This window comes from Mixophyes fleayi, chromosome 9 (assembly GCF_038048845.1).
Source record: "Mixophyes fleayi isolate aMixFle1 chromosome 9, aMixFle1.hap1, whole genome shotgun sequence".
NCBI classification, from domain to species: Eukaryota; Metazoa; Chordata; class Amphibia; order Anura; family Limnodynastidae; genus Mixophyes; species Mixophyes fleayi.
Window position 1 is genome coordinate 116,423,050 of NC_134410.1, and position 21,846 is coordinate 116,444,895.

The 21,846-nt window shown below is 39.4% G+C and overlaps 1 protein-coding gene across 1 annotated transcript in view; it reads right to left on the reverse strand.

The window, feature by feature from the left end:
* The window catches only part of SH2D3C (SH2 domain containing 3C), a 51,090-nt gene extending 29,405 nt beyond the window's left edge, over positions 1-21,685 (reverse strand). The window contains exons 1-3 of the mRNA XM_075185150.1: positions 20,883-21,685; positions 16,979-17,163; positions 2,539-3,055 (exon numbers count right to left, since the gene is read on the reverse strand). Coding sequence (XP_075041251.1) covers positions 2,539-3,055; positions 16,979-17,018 — 557 coding nt within the window. The 5' untranslated portion in view covers positions 17,019-17,163; positions 20,883-21,685. The remainder of the gene's footprint in view (positions 1-2,538; positions 3,056-16,978; positions 17,164-20,882) is intronic.
* Between the last annotated feature and the right edge of the window lie 161 nt (positions 21,686-21,846).

Consider the following 21,846-nt stretch of genomic DNA (forward strand, 5'->3'; position numbering starts at 1 on the left):
AAAAGGTGGGTTTTTAGGGCCCGTTTGAAGCTGGACAGATTAGGGGAAGTTCTGATGGAGGGAGGGAGCTTAGAGAAGTTAGAGAAGTGGAGTAATTTGACTGGCAAGTGAAAGACAGTGTGAAAGGATGAAACGGAGAGTGGATGGGGAACAGCACTGTTCTGTGGAAACTCTGGAAAAGTTACTGTTAATAATAGGACTTGTTGGAAGGCTCTCATTATAATAAGCTTTTAGGTCTTAATTTCCCCATTGCTCAGAATAGACAGAACTCTGATAAATATGTGTAAGGGAGAGAAAAGAAGCGTTATCTCACAGACCAGTGCCATAGACGTTACTCAAATCTCCGAGATGCTGTACTGTAGTTGATAAGATCTACAGCCAGGCTGACAGTGTAATATTATTATACAAATATGTCTTCATATCTCCTTTGTAGCAGGGTTTCTCAAACGTTTTAAATATGTGCACTTTATATTGGTGAATGTTTACCAAGATCACCTATAAATGTATCCCAAATACCCCTGAATATGTATAAATATTTGCCAAATAACCCCCTATGTCTTTATTTAAAAAAAAAATAAAAAAAATATATGCCTTGTAATGTGTTTTTAATATTTCATTTATTTATATATTAAACTGTTATCATGAGTTTATTTTCACTAGTAGAATCACCTTTGACGTCACCCTGGGGGCTACACATACTGAGAAAACCTTTTTTTGGTAAATTTTATGTGAACATATTAAAAACAGAGTTAGAGCGGGCTTTAAACTAAGACCCCACATTTCTGCCCGTCGAAAAGGGCGTGGGGAATGGTTCTTTTATAAAAAAGACAGGACGCTCACTCTTACAACTCGCCAACTACAAATGTTGAGTGTTTCTGTCACCTACACGTTTTTGGGCTCAGGTAGTTGGCCATATTTGCGCCCCCACGGTACACAGGAATACGCACGCATCAGAAAGCGCATTTACGTCCAGCTGTACATCACTAGCCTTTGCGACAAATATAACACAAAAGTAACGTGTGTATACGTCCCACGATAGCGTAAGGAAAGTATAAGATGTGTCAAAAGCTGCATATGTTTGTCTTGTGTGCACGCGCAGTAAGAGAATGTGTATTTTCGACAAACAGAGATACGTCTGGGCCCCTTCGTGTCTCCAAGTTGCACATTACTGAAGCTAAACCGAGCAGTTAGTAGAAGAATGGAAAAGATGTACTTAATAAGGGGAGGTAGGAGGTGACGCTCGCAACGCTTGCTCAGTGCCCTCTTTAGATATTTATAGTACACAAATACTACACGGCTGCAGGTGCACTTCAAATCTATATTATACAGTATCTATAGTTAGTTTGTGTCTTCATCACAGGTTACATGCAGCAGCCGTGGTGCTGAGCAATGTATATTTGTTTGTGGTTCTGGTTACTGCTGCTGCTTTCTACAACAGCATCTTACTCAGGATGTGGTGGTGTTTGGGGTATAGAGATGCAGTTATATTTAGGTAAACATTATTTATTTTTTTAAAAAGTGAACACATTTGTGCAGCACTGCAAATACACCTTCACGTGGGTGTTTTGCAGTTGTGTATTCTCAGTGCCACGCACAGGGAGCTGTTGGAGTTGCAGAGCATGTAACAGTCTATTTGGAACACGGCACGCTGCATTATTTGTATGTATGTCTGCAGGGCTGCACCAAACCAGTGTGTTCTCTGAGCTGCCGCGTGGTGAAAATGGAGATTTTATCCCTTACACAAACTACCACAAAACTTTATTTTAATCGTGGGCAGCACGGTGGCTTAGTGGTTAGCACTTCTGCCTCACTGCACTGGGGTCATTAGTTCAATTCCCAACCATGGCCTTATCTGTGTGGAGTTTGTATGTTCTCCCTGTGTTTGTGTGGGTTTCCTCTGGGTGCTCCGGTTTCCTCCCACACTCCAAAACCATACTAGTAGGTTAATTGGCTGTTATCAAAATTGACTCTAGTCTGTCTCTGTGTGTATTAGTGAATTTAGACTGTAAGCTCCAATTCACTGATGTGAATGAGTTCTCTGTACAGCGCTGCGGAATCAGTGGCGCTATATAAATAAATGATGATGATGATGATGCATAAAAATAAAACAACCCACATGCTGCCAACGTAAATTTGAGGGCTCTGTCCCACCATCCAAATCCAGACAGCTCTGTCTCATGGATCAAGAGGTTGGGAGCTATGTTACGTATGGTGCATACCGCAATGAATGGGTGACTGGAGGGGAGTCGAGGGAGGGGCAGACTAACGCTTTATAAGCACTAGACACACCCCCAGGGTGTGGCAACTCTCCATCCCGATTACAGCGTTCCAAACTTTGGAGATATGTTCTATACGGCTGCTTGAGACCACTCTCTTATTATAGCCCCACTTTGTAAAATGTCAAAAACGAAAAAATCATATATTTGGTTTCTGTACTTTCAGTATGCATGTATGAAAATGCTCAAATAATGCTTTATTTAACGACTAACTTATTATATTTTATAGTACAAATAGTTAGCAAAACAACTCTTGACTTACCTATCCTCACAATTGCCTTTGTTCTGTCCCAGGTCACTCTCCATCACTGCATCTTGCTTTTTCTGTTCATTAATGTCTGGTGTCATCTCACAGGGCTTCTCTGTAGGCTCATCTACTGGTTTATCCCCCTGGTGCTCTGTCTCACAGGCTCGTACAGTTATCACAATTGATTCTGCTTTAGTTAATATCTTTCTTTGCGTCATTAAGGAGGGGACCACTATGATGTCGTTGGAATCGTCATCTAATAGGTCACTCGTTGAGCGCGACGTCATGGCAGCCGGCGGAGCCTTGCTTTTCTCTTTCTTGAGTTTCGAGGCTTTTTTGCTGAGTCTGGGCATAGTTCCCATGTGGCTGTACATGTCGCTCGATCTGGCATAGGAAGGGCTCTTGGGTATGGATGTGAGGTCATCCTGGGTCTTCTCAAAAACATTGTCCAAGTGGGCATCTTGAGACTCCCGTCGGCGGAATGCCCGGGGCAGGCTGCTCAGGCTGCCAAACACGTTTAATTTAAATAATTCTGCAAAAGGGAAAACGACAATGAAATAAAGAGGGCCATGAATAAAGAGTTAATTGGCAAAAACATAGACATAAAAAAACATTTATATAAACTATTGCAACAGTAATTGAAAAGCGCATTACGCAGATTACAAAAATCTTGCTAAATATTAACAAAAACTTTCTCAAATAGGTCTAAAAATAGTCAAAAGTTTGCAACATCAGACAAGTTTTACTTCTCCAAAAACAGGATGAAATTAAAAATATCCTACCGGAAATAGTATGTATATACTGTTTGGTCAGGAATGAAAAAATTAAACAAGCAGCCATATATTCCCAACAAAAGGTTTCCAAATGGACAAATGGTCATAGAAAATGCACAGGTGCATCCCTTTATTCACTCCCCCCCTCTCCTTCCTTTCCTATCTGTACATCGGAATTCACTTTTACCTCTTTGCCCTGTGCACTTCTCTCTGCTAAATTAGTACCTGTTTATACATTTTGCACTTTGTCTATAATTTGCACTTTGCTTTTACAGCACTATGTTTTGTACTACCTTGTATGCCATGTATTGTAACCCTGTACTGTTAGCCCAACCTCTATGTACGGCGCTGTGGACCCTTTGTGGCTCCTCATAAATAAAAGATAATAATAAAGTATGACAAACTGTAATAACCAGGGGCCTGATTCATTAAGGATCTTAACTTGAGAAACTTCTTATTTCAGTCTCCTGGACAAAACCATGTTACAATGCAAGGGGTGCAAATTAGTAATTTTTTTCTATGTGTTCGTCAGTGTTTATAAAGTAAAAATATTTCCTTTGTTAACCTGTGACAACAATAGACATCAAAGGTAGTAATGTATTTCACTATCAGGACATACCGCATTCATACCAGATGTGATGTTAAATACTTTTGTGTCAAAAAAGACAAAAGTATTATAGGAGTGAAACCTTTATTATACCAGAGAGTGAAAGACATTCACATTTGTTCATCTATCATATCTGAACAATACTTACAGCTTCTCTACTTCATTCCATACTTCCTTCATCAAACTGACTTCAGCTAAACATAAATATAGTCCCAAAAGACCCAATACAACCGCTGCACCAACTACTACCAGAACCACTACTCCATAAATTAACACAAAATCCTATCACAAGATAAATTACAAATGCATAATATTAGATGAGCTTTTACTACTCTGAGCCTAAGACCTGGGGGCATCTGAGTACCTGTGAGCATGTAAAGCTCTACGGGTAAGGCGGCTGCTAAAGGTGAAGATCTCTAGCTGTTCTAAAAGCTCCTCTAGGTGGTCGTGGGCCCTAACGGTTATGGAACTCTTTGAGGACTTATAATATCTTAACATTTCACCGTAGGGGCTGCAATATCACATATATATTGTACTCAACTGCGGGTGTTCTGATTGATGAATTTGCAGTGTCTATCTTTTGTCCGCTGGACAGCTGGAATGACTGATTGATGGTAATTTTACAAGCACTTAGCTGAATGTGTTTCCTGTGTGCTCGGATACTGGGCCTGGAGTCTTTCCTGAGACTAGGTAACTGGTGGTGTGCCATACCGCAAAAGGATGCTCAGCTGATTTCACTACTATCAAAAACTATATCATTTGCATCAGGTTTGTTAATTCAGAACCCTGAACCTCTTTAGATATAATCTCTAAAGAAGAAACTGAAGGGACTTTGGTCAAAACAATCTGCCATTTAGTGATTTGGGGCCTGATTCATTAAGGAAAGTTAAGCAAAAGTAAGTAAGTAGGGCAAAACCATGTTGCATTGGTGGGGGAGCTAAATTTAAAATGTGATGGCAGATTTATATTTGGGGTAGGGCACCTAAATCAACTTTAAATGTCAGTGTATAAATAGGCTATCAAGTATTTGTGTGCTACATGAAAAAAACAGACAGTATTTTCCTTATGTGCAAAATAATAAAGTAATTTGCACCCCTTGCATTGTAACATGGTTTTGTCCAGAAAGCTTCAGTAAGAAAACTTTTGCTTAACTTTCCTTAATGATGTGTACATGCATCTGTCTTTATGAAAAGCCTATGTATATGGGGAAAAGATGGCAGCGTCTGAAGAGGGCATAACATTTTGCAACTTCTGATGGGGGAAAATGGGCTAATCAGAGTATTCTTGGCTGCGAGATGTTCCTGAGGTGGAGAAGGTGTATTTTAGCTCGTTCTATGATTAGTGGGTATTTTCTGAGCCTCATTCTCCCAGCAAATGAAGAGTGAAAGACATTCATACATAGTGTCTGAGCAATACTTATAGCTTCTCTTCTTCATTCCAAACTTCCTTCACCAAAGAAAGAATGTTTTGTTTTACAGGTGCTAAGGAGGTGCTAGCATTCGGGAGTCATCCAGTAAAATTAAATAAAAGGTATCCTCAAAGATAATAAAAAAATAGTAATAAAATCCTTATAAAATAAAAAAAGGATTAGACACTACTTCCTTGTACCATGACAGCATCCTGTATTTACTCCATTTGGCAGTCTACACTGTAGGCAGGTGATCCAATAGCAAGAGAACATACTTCCGGGAAAGTGAATAACTACATCACTCAGTGTGACTATTCTATTTATACTGGAGGTGGTGTAATCCGTTATTCGGTCTTCAACTGATACTTGCAGCACAAATGATGATACACTAAACAGATGAGTGCTGGCAGATTCAAACTCTGCACTTACTTATGTAATATTTGCCTGTTTTTGCTCTGGGAGGGAACATGTGTTAGCTATTTAATATCAATTTATGTTTTTTAATCCCTTTTTAATAAAGACTATATAGTTACACCCTGCTTATACTGCACTGCTTCCATAGAAGGCCCAGCAGCGGACCAATGCGCTACAATATCACTATTGTCCTCATATCGTAGCATGTGTGATCCGACAAAGATCATGAGGCTCTATTTAAAATTGATAGGATTATTACCGATGCTCACAAATGCAGTGTGAAGATTACTGCAGCTCCCCACTCTCGGCCTCTGTGTGAGACCATTTTTGACCACACGAACAGGATCTTGTCATGGTAGACGCTGCTCAGCCACGGAGGACCAGACCTTATCCAGTTTAGCAACTACATGTATGGCCAAACTGAACACTGGTCCCGTCGCTTAATGCACTCACGTGGACCTGGAACAGCCAGTGTGTGGACAACTCTACCTTAAATGAGTTTGTACGCTGACCCAGAGATGGGTCTAAAATGATACCCTGTCTAATTGTCAGTGAATCGCTCCTAAATGTGTCATTTATCCTGTATAGTGATCCAAAGGTTCTGCACTATGTAAAGCAACCTCTTCTATTTGTTATTTTACATTAGCTTAATAAGAGATGTGATAGACAACAGGTAATAGTTGAAAAGTTATATAAATACTAATGATGGGGCTATATTATTCCAAACACAACATTGCAGAATCAATCTTTCATAAGCATCCTGCATTAAAAAGGGATCTGGTCATTTGAGAATTCAGCCACCATAAAAAGACGCATTACCATTAGTGATGACAGAACAGAAGGACACAGTGAAACAAAATAAAACAAGTGGCGTGTACATATATTTGTGTAAACGTGGGCAGACAGAAATTCCCCTTTGCACATGTGTAAGTTCTTCTGGGCATACACATTTGCCTAGGATAGCACATGCTAATAAAAGTATAAACTCCACTTGAAAATCCTCTCTAGTTTCTCAATTTAAGAAGAACCCATTTAAAGTTTTTTTTAAAAAAAACAAAAAAAAACTTTACTCCAACCAACAAACTTAGCAATGCAGAGCGTCCAATCAGCATTGTGGATGCACTTGCACTAATCTCTTTATTAATTTAAAGCTCTCCAGGGTGCTGATTACTGGTGAACTGAGTGTTACCCAAACTAACGCAGGGATGGGTACATTGAGAACTGTGGGGTCTCTGACATTAGAACACCTGGCTTATGCGAACTGGGCAGAGAAGTGTTAGTTTATTAAAAAAAATATATATTCATTATCATCATCATCGGTTATTTATATAGCGCCACTAATTCCGCAGCGCTGTACAGAGAACTCACTCACATCAGTCCCTGCTCCATTGGAGCTTACAGTTAAATTCCCGAACACACACACACACACACACACTAGTATGTTTTTGCAGTGTGGGAGGAAGCCGGAGCACCCAGAGGAAACATTCAAACTCCACACAGATAAGGCCATGGTCGGGAATCGAACTCATGACCCCAGTGCTGCGAGGCAGAAGTGCTAACCACTGAGCCACTGTATTGCAAGGAGAACTTATTTAGTCACAATGTTTTTATTTCTTACTCATTGGAGCCTCACTTATGCATTAAATGACTCATAATAGTAAGTTGACATAAGGGTTTTGTTTATTTAATTTGGTTCATTTTAATCTTTTAATGACATTTATTTTTTCGTACACATATAAACGCATTTTCCCATATGAAGTGCATCTAAGTGGCACACAAGGTGATAAACGAAGTGCTGCAACTGGCCACACACAAGGATGATGGATATAGACTATTGTTTATGAATAACACTTGGGGAAAATGTATCAAGCTGCGAGGTTCTGTCATGTTTGAAAAGTGGAGATGTTGCCTATAGCAACCAATCAGATTCTAGCTGTCATTTATTTAGTACATTCTATAATATTATAGCTAGAATCTGATTGGTTTCTCTTTATCCCCACTACATCTCACACAGTGCCCCTTCGAAATATGGGAGATCTTTATGCTCCACCCTGTATAACCCATTCGGGATGAGGTTATAAATATATAGTAGACCTCAGCCTCAGGAAATATAGAGAAAGATAATGGTGATATATGTTGAGGTATATATCAATTGGGTTTACTAAGACATCTCTCTATATGCATTGGTCTATATTTCATTATATGTTTCATCATATGTATCATTGATAACTGACTGTCCTAAGATAACAGAATCAGTACTATACTGCTATACATAGTGTGTAATAATCTACGTCCTTACGCGCACGTTACCTATGTTATAATAATCCAACTAGATGATTATCAGACATGTTGATGAATATGGTTAGCACTTCTGCCTTACATCACTGGGGTCTTGAGTTCAATTCCCGACCATGGCTTTATCTGTGTGGAGTTTGTATGTTCTCCCCGTGTTTGCGTGGGTTTCCTCCGGGTGCTCCGGTTTCCTCCCACACTCCAAAAACATACTGGTAGGGTAATTGGCTGCTAACAAATTGACCCTAGTGTGTCTGCCTGTCCCTGTCTGTGTGTATGTTAGGGAATTTAGACTGTAAGCCCCAATGGGGCAGGGACTGATGTGAATGAGTTCTCTGTACAGCGCTGCGGAATTAGTGGCGCTATATAAATAAATGGTGATGATGATGTTGATGAATATGGTTGGCTGTGTGTGCTTATATTCTGATCACAATAACAGGACAACCCCCCACAGCATAAAAATAAAGCATACAAGGTAAAGAATCAAGTAAATAGAACGGACACTGAAATGACCAGACTAGAAGGACAATTTTGTTCTCCTCTGCCATCGAATTGTACGTTTCTAGGCCAATATAAAGCGACACTTATTTGTGGCTTCTGCAGAACATCTTTGGAGACAAATCTATCTGCACTTGCACAGTAATGAGGTTAACAGTGGTAGTATTTGATGATAGATTGTGATATTCACTTGATATTCACTTTGCAGCAGTCTCAATGGCTTTGCAAAGCTCAATTATTATTATACTTTATTTATAGAGCACCACAAAGGTTCTGCCGGACTTACAGAGAGCAAGACAATACAATAAACACATTACTGGCATTCCTACTATTTGTTAGACAAGAAATAGTCAGCTCCTGGGGCTAGGTTCGTAAATTAGCAGAGTATGTTGAGAATAAAACTGAGTTTAGAGGCATGCATGCATATTCTCACTGTTATCAATGTATGTAAATAAGGCTTTCTTTAGATGTACAGTCATGTATTTGCATTAGCATTTGTATATCCCCAGGATAAGGGTGTTACTCTGAAAACAAGACTGATTTACATATCTTTACAGTTAGAAGACAAATTGGTGCTGAGAAACTAGACCACACTCCACCCAAAACAAAAGCCAGCTTCATCAATAAACGGAGGCATTGAAGGCCCATCAGCACTATATAGAGGGTAATATGATTACAGTGGACAGTGATCAGAGATAATCAGGTTGAAGCATGCTTCAGTCCATGTACACAAGGCACAAACAATGAGGATTAAAGCTGAGCTATGAAAACAGCAATTAATACGGCAAGTCAGAATGTGTCTGAGTCAGGAGGTCAGAACCCTTTGGCTTCTACAGTCTGTCATGCGTTTCATGCGTTTGCCAAAGGCATGAATGACAGGGATTCCTGGAACTGAGAGTGTCTATAAAGATTATTACAGACTATGCCCATTTACATGACATCACTCATACGGATGATTTCAGCACAGCTTGGTCTAAATTGACCAAAATGAACAAATAAAATTGTGAATGTGGCTAGCCTGGGGGGTATATTTACTAAACTGCGGGTTTGAAAAAGTGGGGGGTGTTGCCTATAGCAACCAATCAGATTCTAGCTTTCATTTATTTAGTGCTTTCTACAAAATGACAGCTAGAATCTGATTGGTTGCTATAGGCAACATCTCCACTTTTTCAAACCCGCAGCTTAGTAAATCTGGCCCTATGTTTTATATATGTCCAATTCAGATCAATGAAATCCTTTTTACATTATCGGTTTAATTATGCCCAATCCAGAGAGGTGGAAACCAACAATCTCAGAGATGAACACCAACGTAACAATCAGCAATCAAATAATTTGTGGACAACAATGAGCGTGTGGCCAGCCATATTTGTGTACAGATACAGACTTCTCACAATGTAAAGTGTACCCATCAATTACACTAGTGGAGGCAGCCATTTTGTCTGCCGGACCAATATTCAAAGAAAATTGGATTTTGTCCCACATGACTCAGTGACTGTACTAGCTCCTAACGAATTGATACCCTGGATATTGATCGTACCCACAAAATGGCTGCCTTCACTGTCTGTAAGCAACAGAAACCCTTTAAAGTCTCCTGTTCAGTAATTGTTCAGGGTTTAATCACTATAAGATTGTTGCCAGTTTAATTGTAGTGTCTTTGTGGTAAATGTTTTCCCATTCGCTGCTGAAAGTCACTTAAATATAATAAGAAGTAACTAGAAGGTTGATCAGGAAGCATTTAGCAATCTATGTACCCGCAGAACCTCTGATTAAGTGATGGCTGGCATGGAGAAGCTTCTTTATCGTTGTTTCAGCCATTTTGTTTCATGAACTATGCACTTATTCTTCTGAACGGAACCATTGATATTGATTTTCTGTCACACGGACGCTCACACGCTCTGACATCCATGACACACATGAATTCACCCATCTATATAATGATGCATCCATAACTGTTGTAATCAATGTGAATAACTCAAGTATAACCCAGGTTTACAAACAACCAAAGCAATTACTCATTGTTCTCAGAGCAATCCAGAAATGTACAGAAAATACAGGTTTCTACCATGATCATCACCTCACATATTACACTGGTGGTACGTGGCCTTGTTTTGTGTTTTCAGGCATGATAAACGTTCATTGGCGCCGATTCAATTCTTCCGCATTAGCAGTATTACCGTTAATACGGTCATTTTAACTTGGATTTCATCTCGCAGCTCAGGGAGGCGCCAGTAAAAATCCAGTGTTGGAATTACCGTATTAAGGGTACAGCTGCTAACGCCGCGTTATTCCCAGCAGAATTGAATCGTCCCCATTGTGCATTACCCGACAATACATTCCTTTGAAGGAACTTCTAAACCAACCTCAAAATATGTTTGCAGGCTTTGTAGGTGATAAATATTGGTAACAACAGAAGCCGCTGATCTTATTTGTTCCTCTGGAAGAAGAGGAAGGTGATGGAAAGAGGGAAGCTTATCAGTCACTGGCATGGGTGTGTGAGAATAGGGTCACTCCGTGAACTCTCACTTACGCATTCTCGGATGAAGAAGTGAGAACCAGGACTGTACTATGAACACCCAAAACCACAAGCTAAGGTTTACAATTCAAAAGGCCAAAAATTAGTTTCATAAATGCCCCCCCCCGCCTAGTAACCCTTTCATGACTAGACTTAGTAAAGAGCCCCATAGCCAGCATGTTTACCAAGATTGGGGCAGCACGGTGACTCAGTGGTTAGCACTTCTGCCTCACAGCACTGGGGTCATGAGTTCAATTCCAGACCATGGTCTTATATGTGTGGAGTTTGCATGTACTCCCCGTGTTTGCGTGGGTTTCCTCCGGGTGCTCCGGTTTCCTCCCACACTCCAAAAACATACTGGTAGATTAATTGGCTGCTATCAAACTGACCCTAGTCTGTGTGTGTGTGTATGTATGTTAGGGGATTTAGATTGTAAGCTCCAATGGGGCAGGGACTGATGTAAGTGAGTTCTCTGTACAGCGCTGCGGAATCAGTGGCGCTATATAAATAAATGATGATGATGATGATGAGAACCTGTAACATTTAACCAATTGTTCATGAAGAGTCTCCGCGTTGTCACTGGTTCCTAGTAAACTGATAAGCAGCATGCTTATGATTTAGCAACAGTAAACTGGCTGTCTCAACTGTGTTTAGCCATAAGTGCACTCTATAACACCATCCCTATTCACTACACATATCCTCTTAATGAAGGGACACATTGGACTGTTGCCCGGGGGCCTGTAATGCTGTTAGGCCGGCCCTGATTATACCCTTTGAATGTTGTTACTTTTATTTTTAACAAGCACGCTGGGCAGCCTCCCTATCTGCAGCTTTGATGCAGTGATGGACAGGCTCTCCGGACAGCCGTACGTTGCTCATTTGTGCTGTAATATCCACATCCAAAGCCACATGACGAGAAGTCTTGTGACAAATACTTTCTTCCCCTTGGCAATATAAAATATTTAACATGACATTATACATTATGGCTGTAAGAAATGTTTTATTATCTTGATTGTACAGATGATGGTTGAACCATCATTACTAAGTTTTATTTGATGAGGCAAGCTATAGAGAAGCTCACAAAGTTTATAGAGATGACAGCAGTTGTTATTCACTAACAAAGAGCGCTAAGCCATGGCAACCAGACTTTTGCATAGAGTGATTAATTTCTGAATGGTTGCTATCGGTTACTACGCATACAACCTCCAGGATGTTTTCTGCAGACAATAACAAATGTTAGGGTCATTTACCATGCACAGCAGAAGTGCACACTCACACATAAATCACAGGGAAGGCACTGGATGATGTGGCCATACCTCTCAATAGATAAGTCAGGAGAAATTAATTCCCATCAAAAAAACACACCTTCACCCACCCAACCATGATTTTTTGCATATTGTCGATACCATGGGGTATATTTACTAAACGGCGGGTTTGAAAAAGAGGAGATGTTGCCTATAGCAACCGTTCAGATTCTAGCTGTCATTTTGTAGAATGCACTAAATAAATGACAGCTAGAATCTGATTGGTTGCTATAGGCAACATCTCCACTTTTCCAAACCCGCAGCTTAGTAAATATACCTCCATGTCTACTCTCCTTGACCCCTCCCCCCTTTTGGGACTGAAAATAGGGACAATCCTGCTAAAATCTGGGACAGTCAGAGATTTGTAATGTTGGAATGTTGACTGAAAAATTCAACTGTTGCACCACATAGTGTCACCTGCCCTGCACAGCGCCACCATCCTGCTTGCTAACAATACTGCACAAAAACAAATACAATGATGTTTTATGTTTATATTAATGAATATTAATGAATAGTTATGAACCTCCGAAGAGGTTTAAATCCCCCGAAAAACTACGATTGTGTTGGGATTACTGCATTATGAAGTAACAAGACTGTTTATTCTTAGAGGATTGCAGCACATATCAGAGATATCTGCTGCTGTCCCAGCCTCATTGATTGCTAATCCGGTCCCCTTATGTGTCTATGGGGACTGCGATTATACCTTATTTATCAAGCTCCGAGCTTGACCTTAAAAGTGAACACCACCTGAAGAGAGCGTTAGCTGTTCTGTCCTATGGGAAGAGTATCACCGGAGGGGGATCTTGCTAATCAATCTTAATAAATTGCCACGTTAATTCATTTCTTATGACCAATATACAATGGGTTATAAATAGACCCCTTAGAGTAGTGTTGGCTAACCTGTGACACACCCTGTGTGTTGTGAAACTACAAGTCCCAGCATACCCTTCCAGCATTAAGTTGCTATATATTGGCAAAGCATGCTGGGACTTGTAGTTTCACAAACACCTGGAGTGTCACAGGTTAGCCGACACTGCCTTAGAGGAAACACAGTAGCTATGATGCAGAGCAATTAATACAATGCCCTATGTATGTTTAACTTACATTCTTACAAGACAGTACACGTTCCATCACACACTTATGTCACCCCCTATGGTAGTCTGAGACTAACCTGGCTCTATCTTGTTACATTTGGACCCAAACCTGTTGACTCAGTCAATTATATCACAGACTGGTCAGACAGCCCCAAAAACTGAATGACCATAAGTGTGCAAGCTGGCTATATATAATAATCTATGTTTATTCTTTAAAGAATCATTACATGGTACTAATATGGCACTTATTTAGTTAGATACCCATTGACCCTAGTCTCTCTCTCTCTCGCTCTGTCTGTCTGTGTGTGTATGTTGGGGAATTTAGACTGTAAGCTCCAATGGGGCAGGGACTGACGTGAGTGAGTTCTCTGTACAGCGCTGTGGAATTAGTGGCGCTATATAAATAAATGATGATGATGATGATTATCTATAAATGCACATTTCTCAGGAGAACTGGACCACTGAGGTCGCTGTTCGACTGCCGTCTACGACTGATATGTAATTAAACCTATGCAACATATGCCAAATGGTGAAAGCCATTCAAGTTAACAAATGGTAACCAGCAAGAAATATAGCCACTAATGCATAAATCTTGTTTGAAATGTTAAAGTTTATATTTTAGCAGTTGGTTTAGCGAGTTACGTTATTCACGAATAGGGATGTAACTAGACAACTTTTGCATTGGAAGTAAGAGACACTTTAAATGAATTTAAATGAATTATCTTGAAGTTGATGTGCCAAAAAAACAAAACAAAACTGAGACACCTGCCTAATTACAGGCGCACCCCTGGTAACGAAATCAATGTAGGTACAGAGAGGTTAATTATGAATTAAAATCAGGTCATTTTTTTTGCAATGTGTGTTGTTTTTACACACAGTCCTGTTAAACCTATTGTGCACCAAATGTGATTTTATGCAATCAGCCTCCAGTTTAATGTGACTGTGCCAAGTCTGCTTTAAAGCCTGCATCATTTACATTTGTATATTCACCAAGACTGATATGCTGATGAACCTCTCTCCTTCCCTGCAGCTGGACATTATATCACAATAGGAAAGTAAACAACACACTACAGATGAGATTACAAACAGGGGCTACGGGCACAGGTGGAATTTGCTAAAAGCACCAGGAAGGTTTCATGAAAGAATTGACTACACAAACCCAGACTCCCCGGCCTTCCCCAACTCAGTTTCAGTAATGCTTCACATAATTCTGCAGAAACTACACGTAAATATTTGTCACGAGGGGGGTAATAAAATGATGTTAATAGAACTTTGTGGAGGTGGGGAAGAGATTGTTATGTCATTTCTGTGTTCAAATAGTAACTATCATCATCAAACATTCATCGTCAACGTCATTCCTGACAAAACTATACTTTATTAATGGTAAGAACTCTTAGGGCTAGATTTACTAAGCTGCGGGTTTGCAAAAGTGGGGATGTTGCCTATAGCAACCAATCAGATTCTAGCTTTCATTTATTTAGTACCTTCTACAACATGACAGCTAGAATCTGATTGGTTGCTATAGGCAACATCCCCACTTTTTCAAACCCGCAGCTTAGTAAATCTAGCCCTTAATCTTTTCTTGAAAATAGGGATAATTTAAAAACTGAAAAACACATGCAGCACCTATTTCTGACGTGAACACCCACATTACGCTTTTTGAAACGGGCCTAGCAAAAATGCACATGTAGAAGAGAGTAAAAATGTTTTAAAGTCCTGTCTCCTACCACTTAATAAGAACAAGCCTTTCATTCATTGTAACTGTGTTCTGTTTTTATCCTAAAACACTGCAGATAAACCCCATTTATGTAATAACTACCTCGTGAGCGTCTCTATTATGTGTAAAGTACATGTGAATGTTTATATTACATTGGTAGAAATGTTAGGCTGGGTACACACTGTAGGGTTTTCAGCAGATTATCAGGCAAAACACATGATAAACGACCATCTGGCCCTATACCGCATTAGTGTGTGAGTGTGTGATGAACGATTATCATTCCAAAGCACAATGTTTCGTTTGATTTTTAAACCGGACTAAAAATCTTTGTAAACGATGGAACAATGTCGTTCCAATTCTGCAGTGTGTAGGTACTCAGCACCAGTAGTGTCCATAGATCTCTATGGAGTGTGCATCTTTTCAGCCAATGGTTATGACAGATGAAGAGCACAGATCTGACGGTAAATTGTGTAAAACATATTTAGGATGTATACATGAATCGGCATGCTGATCAGGACTTTTTTACTTTTAATCATTGGTAAAATTGTTAAGGATATGGCATCAGGAGGAATTTTGTATAGTGTGTACCAGCCTAAGGCATTCCATTGACTGTACAGGCCACCTCTTAGTACATGTAGAAGTTATGTGGGCAAAATAGCCCTCTAGCTCCCACTACACTGTGAATGCCCCCATATATGTGCCCTCTCCACCATGTCAAGCCACAAAACAGAATCTTGTCTTGACACATAGGAGCAAAAGGAGGGCACCTAGCCCACATTCAGCATGAAATGCCCTGATGCACCTCTCCTAAGAGGGAGCACATCTTCAAACCCTTTGTAAATGTTGCCATCTTGACTCATTTGGATTGTGAGCCCACATAATTATAAGCTCTTTCAGAAATAAGTAACCTCCTCTATCAGGAACACTTGCCCTAAAACAATTTTTCTAAATTCCAAATCATTTGAAAAATTGAGTTTCAAGAACATGGTTTCCACACCCTCTCCCCTCAAACTACTACATCAGTGCCGTCTCTCTCCCCTCCAGGTACCCACGGCTGAAATGAAGCTGTTGACTCCCATAATCCCTTGTACGGCGGATCTCTGTTATAGAGCTGTAGGACAGCGTAAGGGGAGGAGAAACGAACGCATGACTGTATTAACAGCCGGGTTCTGATTGGAGGACCGTGGCATCATAAGGAGCAGGCTATCATTTCAATCAATGCTTTGGATTATCAATAAAATCATCTCCTCACAGGCTGGCTAACCCAACCTGTGCAATCGATACGATAAATAAAAAATGGATCATTTAAATAGTACGTAATATTATTTATCCATACTGAAGTTTGTCATCCCCTCCCAATAGACCAACATCACAATGAAGGAACATTTATAACATAGTCATTATATAGAAAACCACTGTATGATATAACCTGGATAAATTGTATCCAGGTTACATCATACACATAGTTTAACCTATCAATATTCTCACATTTCCCTGCTGTTCCCAGTGGCATTATGCGTCACAAAATTATTAATCAATCATCATCGTTACCATTTATTTATATAGCGCCACTGATTCCGCAGCGCTGTACAGAGAACTCATTCACACCAGTCATTTATTTTGCCCAGGATGGTTATTTAAAGTGGAAATAGACAGTCGGTAATAAAAGTACAATCTAAAGTCTGGGAAGATGTTTCTTTTTTTCAAAATTAAATAAAATGAAATAAATCATAATTCATTCTAGGGGAGAAAAATTCAAACATCACAAAACGCATAGATTAGTTGTCATTGGAAAGACCAATTAATATATTATATTGTTTACGGCGTCATACTTACTGAATTTCTTGGAGTTTGACTTCTTTGCAGTGTCGCCCATGTCGCCCTTTTAGCAAATTGTAACGTGTTGAAGTTTTTCACATCCGTTAGACTGGGTGCACCCTGTCCTCTCTCTGTGCAGTTTCCCCTCTCTGTCTATGTTCCTGTAGTAGGTTAGTGCTCATCTTGCTGCTGTCAGGCTAGTTCTATGTGGTTTGGGGGGAGAATTTAAGATTAACCACAAGATGAGCTGTGAAGCAGGGAGGAGCCACTTTCTGAGAAAGATGTTTATCTGGAAGGTGTTAAAAAGAGTCTTTTCATTTTCAAAAGAGCCCTCACTGTCCTCCTTCTAGAATGTCTGGGCATCTATTGGGTACAGCATGATTCCGTTAATCTGGGGATTTTGCATATTGAGCCACCCAGAACTTTACAAGGAAAGGTCCATAGTGAATGTTCAGAACTGTGACTGGTTCATCTGACAGATCTAACTAACACAGTACACAGTGATAATCTTCACTTCCGCTATTTCTGCCTATGCCAGCTTCCTGTGAGGTCTTAAACACAAGTCACCTTTGGTGGAACAGTGGTACAAGTCTTCTTAGTAACAACAGAGGTATTTTCCTAACTGATAAAGTGAGCGACAATTTATCACTCAATAAAATGTGCAGCAATGGATCTCGGAAAGGATGAACTTCAATCACCAGCCACAGTTCTGTGCACGAAAGCAAAGCTACGTTTGCAGTTTAAAGTGTATTTGTGTTCCCCTGAACTAAAAATATCACTTCCCTGAATACCCAACCAAAACTCTTCCTCTTTCTATTATAGGATGACATGAAGGTTGTATTTCTACTATCACTCCTGTCCCCCCCCCCCCCCTCTGCTTCCCACTGCTCCTCTTTGATTAAAAATAACTCACGTTCTTGTATAAAGCACTTCATACTCATCATCACCATTTATTTATATAGCACCACTGATTCTGCAGCGCTGTACAGAGAACTCACTCACATCAGTCCCTGCCCCATTGGAGCTTACAGTCTAAATTCCCTAACACACACAGACAGACTAGGGTCAATTTTGATAGCAGCCAATTAACCTACCAGTATGTTTTTGGAGTGTGGGAGGAAACCAGAGCACCCGGAGGAAACCCACGCAAACACGGGGAGAACATACAAACTTCATACTTTTCTTGTTGCGTCTCATTGTGTATGACTCGTTGTAAAATGGTCTACTTAATTGGATCTATTATTGGCTTGTCTTTCTGACCAATCAAAATAAAGAATTATTTACAAAAATGTTTTAAATATATTTGTGCTGTTTTATGCATAAGAACTGTATACATTAACGGTTAACGCCAAAATAAATGTTTTCATGGCGATTGGCTAATGTCTTGTGCTGTCAGCGGACGGTAATTCATTTTGCCCTCGCTGACTGAACAAATGTACATATGTATACATTGTAAAACGTACATCATTAGCTCTTTTATAGAAGACAACTTGTATTTTGAGCTTACTGTACTTTAAAAAGTAGCAAAACATGTAAAGGAAAACTTAGGAAAACTGGTACTCCGTAAAAAGATATAACCCATATAAACGCAACAGTTAGTGAAAATACAATTACAATCTGATTAAAATGTGTTACATCAATTAAAATGTTACCAGAAATGCCCCCAATAAGGATTAAGGAATATTTAATAATTTGTTCCAATAGAACAAATATGATGCAAATGGATTTGTTCCCCAATTGATCTTTATAATGAACATGAGCGTAAAGGAAATGCATGACGAGCGTATGAAGTATGATTATCATGTGCTCTTTATCTGATAAGATGAATAAGAATCTGATGACAAGCCCGTGGGTATCGCCAGCAACTTGGCTGCACACTGAAATAGCTTGCAGAGAAAAACGTTACAGCATTTTCAACACTTTTGCCATCATAAAAGTGAAAACGTAGCCTTATCGCTCTGTATGTTTTAACTCTTATTTGTGTATTTGTGCTGACTGATTAATTGAGGTAATTTTTATACATTTTGTACCACTTGTAGCACAAAATAAAAAAGAATACAAACAATATTAATGTGCACACTCCGTAGCATGCTCAGTGGTAGCAGATAGTAATTGTGTTAGCACCCAACAGCATTAAACATACTATACAAGTTATCTTTACATATAATACCTCATACACAGTGTAGCTGCTTGTAGTGCTGCACTCTCTACAGTAGGGGTCAGGGAACTTTTTTACCTTTTACCCCCAAATATATTTAGATACGCCGACGTTACTCCCTTGATTTGAAAGGAAGGAAATCATATATTATTAATTATTGGAATTCAACATTTTATTGAATCTATTCAAAATTTCTTTGAAAGCTTCAACTTCAAAACTTCAGGTTTTGGAGAAATGATGTTGCTTCATTTTTGATAAGAGAGCATCAATATTGGGGCATTTTGATGTCAGAGCAATTTGGATACAGTCTTCAGCGTCCAATCGATTTCTCTACTTTGTTTTAATGTTCGTTAGAGTGGAAAATCCTTGTTCGCAAAGGTAGGTTGTTGCAAAAGGCAGCAAATTTTTACTGCCTCCCCATGTGCAATTTTGATGCCTTTGCAGCTGTTGACATCCAAAAATATGACAGATCTGCTTTGTTTTCAAATGTAATACGTGCTTCATTATTGCATCGCAGCTCAAGAAGTGCCTCTGCCAACCCTTGAGGCTCTTCTGGTACAACAGCAATTTCACATTTAAAGGGGTCTACAATCCAACTGACAGCATGTGAATCGGCAGCATTACCCCCAGGAATTACATTTTTACCTGACCATTGCTTTACAGCGTTCACTATGAAAGCCTATGTGTACAGAGGATGCGTTCCTCAAAGGATTCGACGATCCCTAATCTTTGGTACATTCACAGGATACATGGGATACACTTGAAAATCATGTATGTAAAAGGTCTAAGAATTGCTGATAACATCCACACATACATATGTTACCTTTATCATATCTTGACAGAATGTTAGATATTTCACATTGTATTTAACTTCGCCATATAGCTGAGTACATAATTTATTGTATTATTGGCCATATTCTGCAAAAGAAATGCCAAAAGTGTCTGGTTGCATTACACTTACTGGGATTACTGACAGGAAGTTTGCCCTGCTTGGAAAGATATCTGCCCCCACAATCACAACCTACTCTCAAATAAGTTCCTTTCTGATAAGCATCTGAAACATTTACACATATATTAGTGAATGCTATTGCCCAACTTAGGCTGGGTACACGCTATAGTAGAATTCTAAGAATGATATATTTTTAGCAATTTTAACAGCAACTAAAAAAAAAAGTCCCAGCATCTACCGTCATATCTGTGCTCTTTATCTGTCATAACCATCGGCTGAAAAGATCCTGACTCTGCACACTCCATAGAGATCTATGGACATTGCGGAACAACGTCCTTCCATCTTTGAACAAGATTTTTAGCTCAAAAAATACGATGGACTTTGGAATGATAATTCATTGTTGCAGGGGACACACTAATGTGATATCGGGCCAACCGGTCGTTTATCGCCTGATTGGCCCGTAAATTGTCGATAAACACTGTAGTGTGTACGTAGCCTTATTGTTTAGGTCTAGTGGTCATTTAAAAAATAAAAGTACAATATAATACACTGGTTTAAAGTGAAAAAGACTGTTCCCTAATAATTGTAGGGGACATATTCAATTAGCCGTGATGTTCGGAGCGCACCCCTATGGGGTCGAAGAGAAATCTGCGAAGTTACATCGCCACGGAGTGCCTTCGCGAGCGCTCCAGAGGCTCTCTGCGGCTAATTGAATGGGCCCCCAAGATTTGAAATAAGCAATAACTTTGCACTAAACAAGTTTCTCCAATAAGAAATACATATATTAATATTCAAAGTAGTTGAAAGCTACAGACCTCTCTGGTTTTCAGTTTCATGCTTTCAGTGGTTCAGTGCAGGGTCCTTCAGTAGCTCTCTACAGAGAGGAAATATGGTATGCATAGGAAAAACATGTTACCTCATGAACATAAACTTGACTTATCTAAAAATGTATTGAGCTACAACAATTTTTGGATACATTTATGCACGATAGTAGCATTTTCATAAACTCCAATTAAATTAAAACGAATTATATCCCATAGATTGCAAGCTTGCGAGCAGGGCTTTCTTATCCTTTGTCAGTATTACCCAGTATTGTCAATTACTGCGTTTGTCCCCAATTGTAAAGAGCTACGGAATTTGCTGGCGCTATATAAATAAATGCTGCTGAAGATGATTAGATCATTGCCAACTTTTTTTCAAAGCGCTACAGAATAATTTATTACTTATTTCACCCTTATTACATTATTCAGCAACCAAAAAGTAACGGGGTGAAACACTTGTGTGTTATAAATGTTTTAGGGTTGTCAATGTAAGCCCTTTTTATGACATTGTCCTTTAATGATCACCTGTACACCTGGGTACCCTCTGATTAAAAATCAGCATCCCCCAAACTTAAAAGTAGAAAACAAATAAAACACAATCTAAACGGCACACTGTATGTATATAAATTGTTAAACAAACACGGGGTATAAAGATGTACATAAACAACAATAATAATAATAATAATAATAATATTTGAACCAATAACGCAGCTTTGTAAACCCCCAATTGCCTAGGCAAACAAAATATATACACCAAAAACTCACAGGGGGGTTTTCAATTGACCCCAAGTTTTTTTTTAAGACCGAGTTAGGTCATTTTAACGGTTTTTTTATCATTTGACGTTACTCGCGATACAATTCAATTTTTAACGCTCCGTTTTTTTACATGAAACGGTCCTCTCGCACTCCAGTATAAGGTCTATTGAAAGTATAGGGTGTGCGAGAGGCAGCCGCGTTA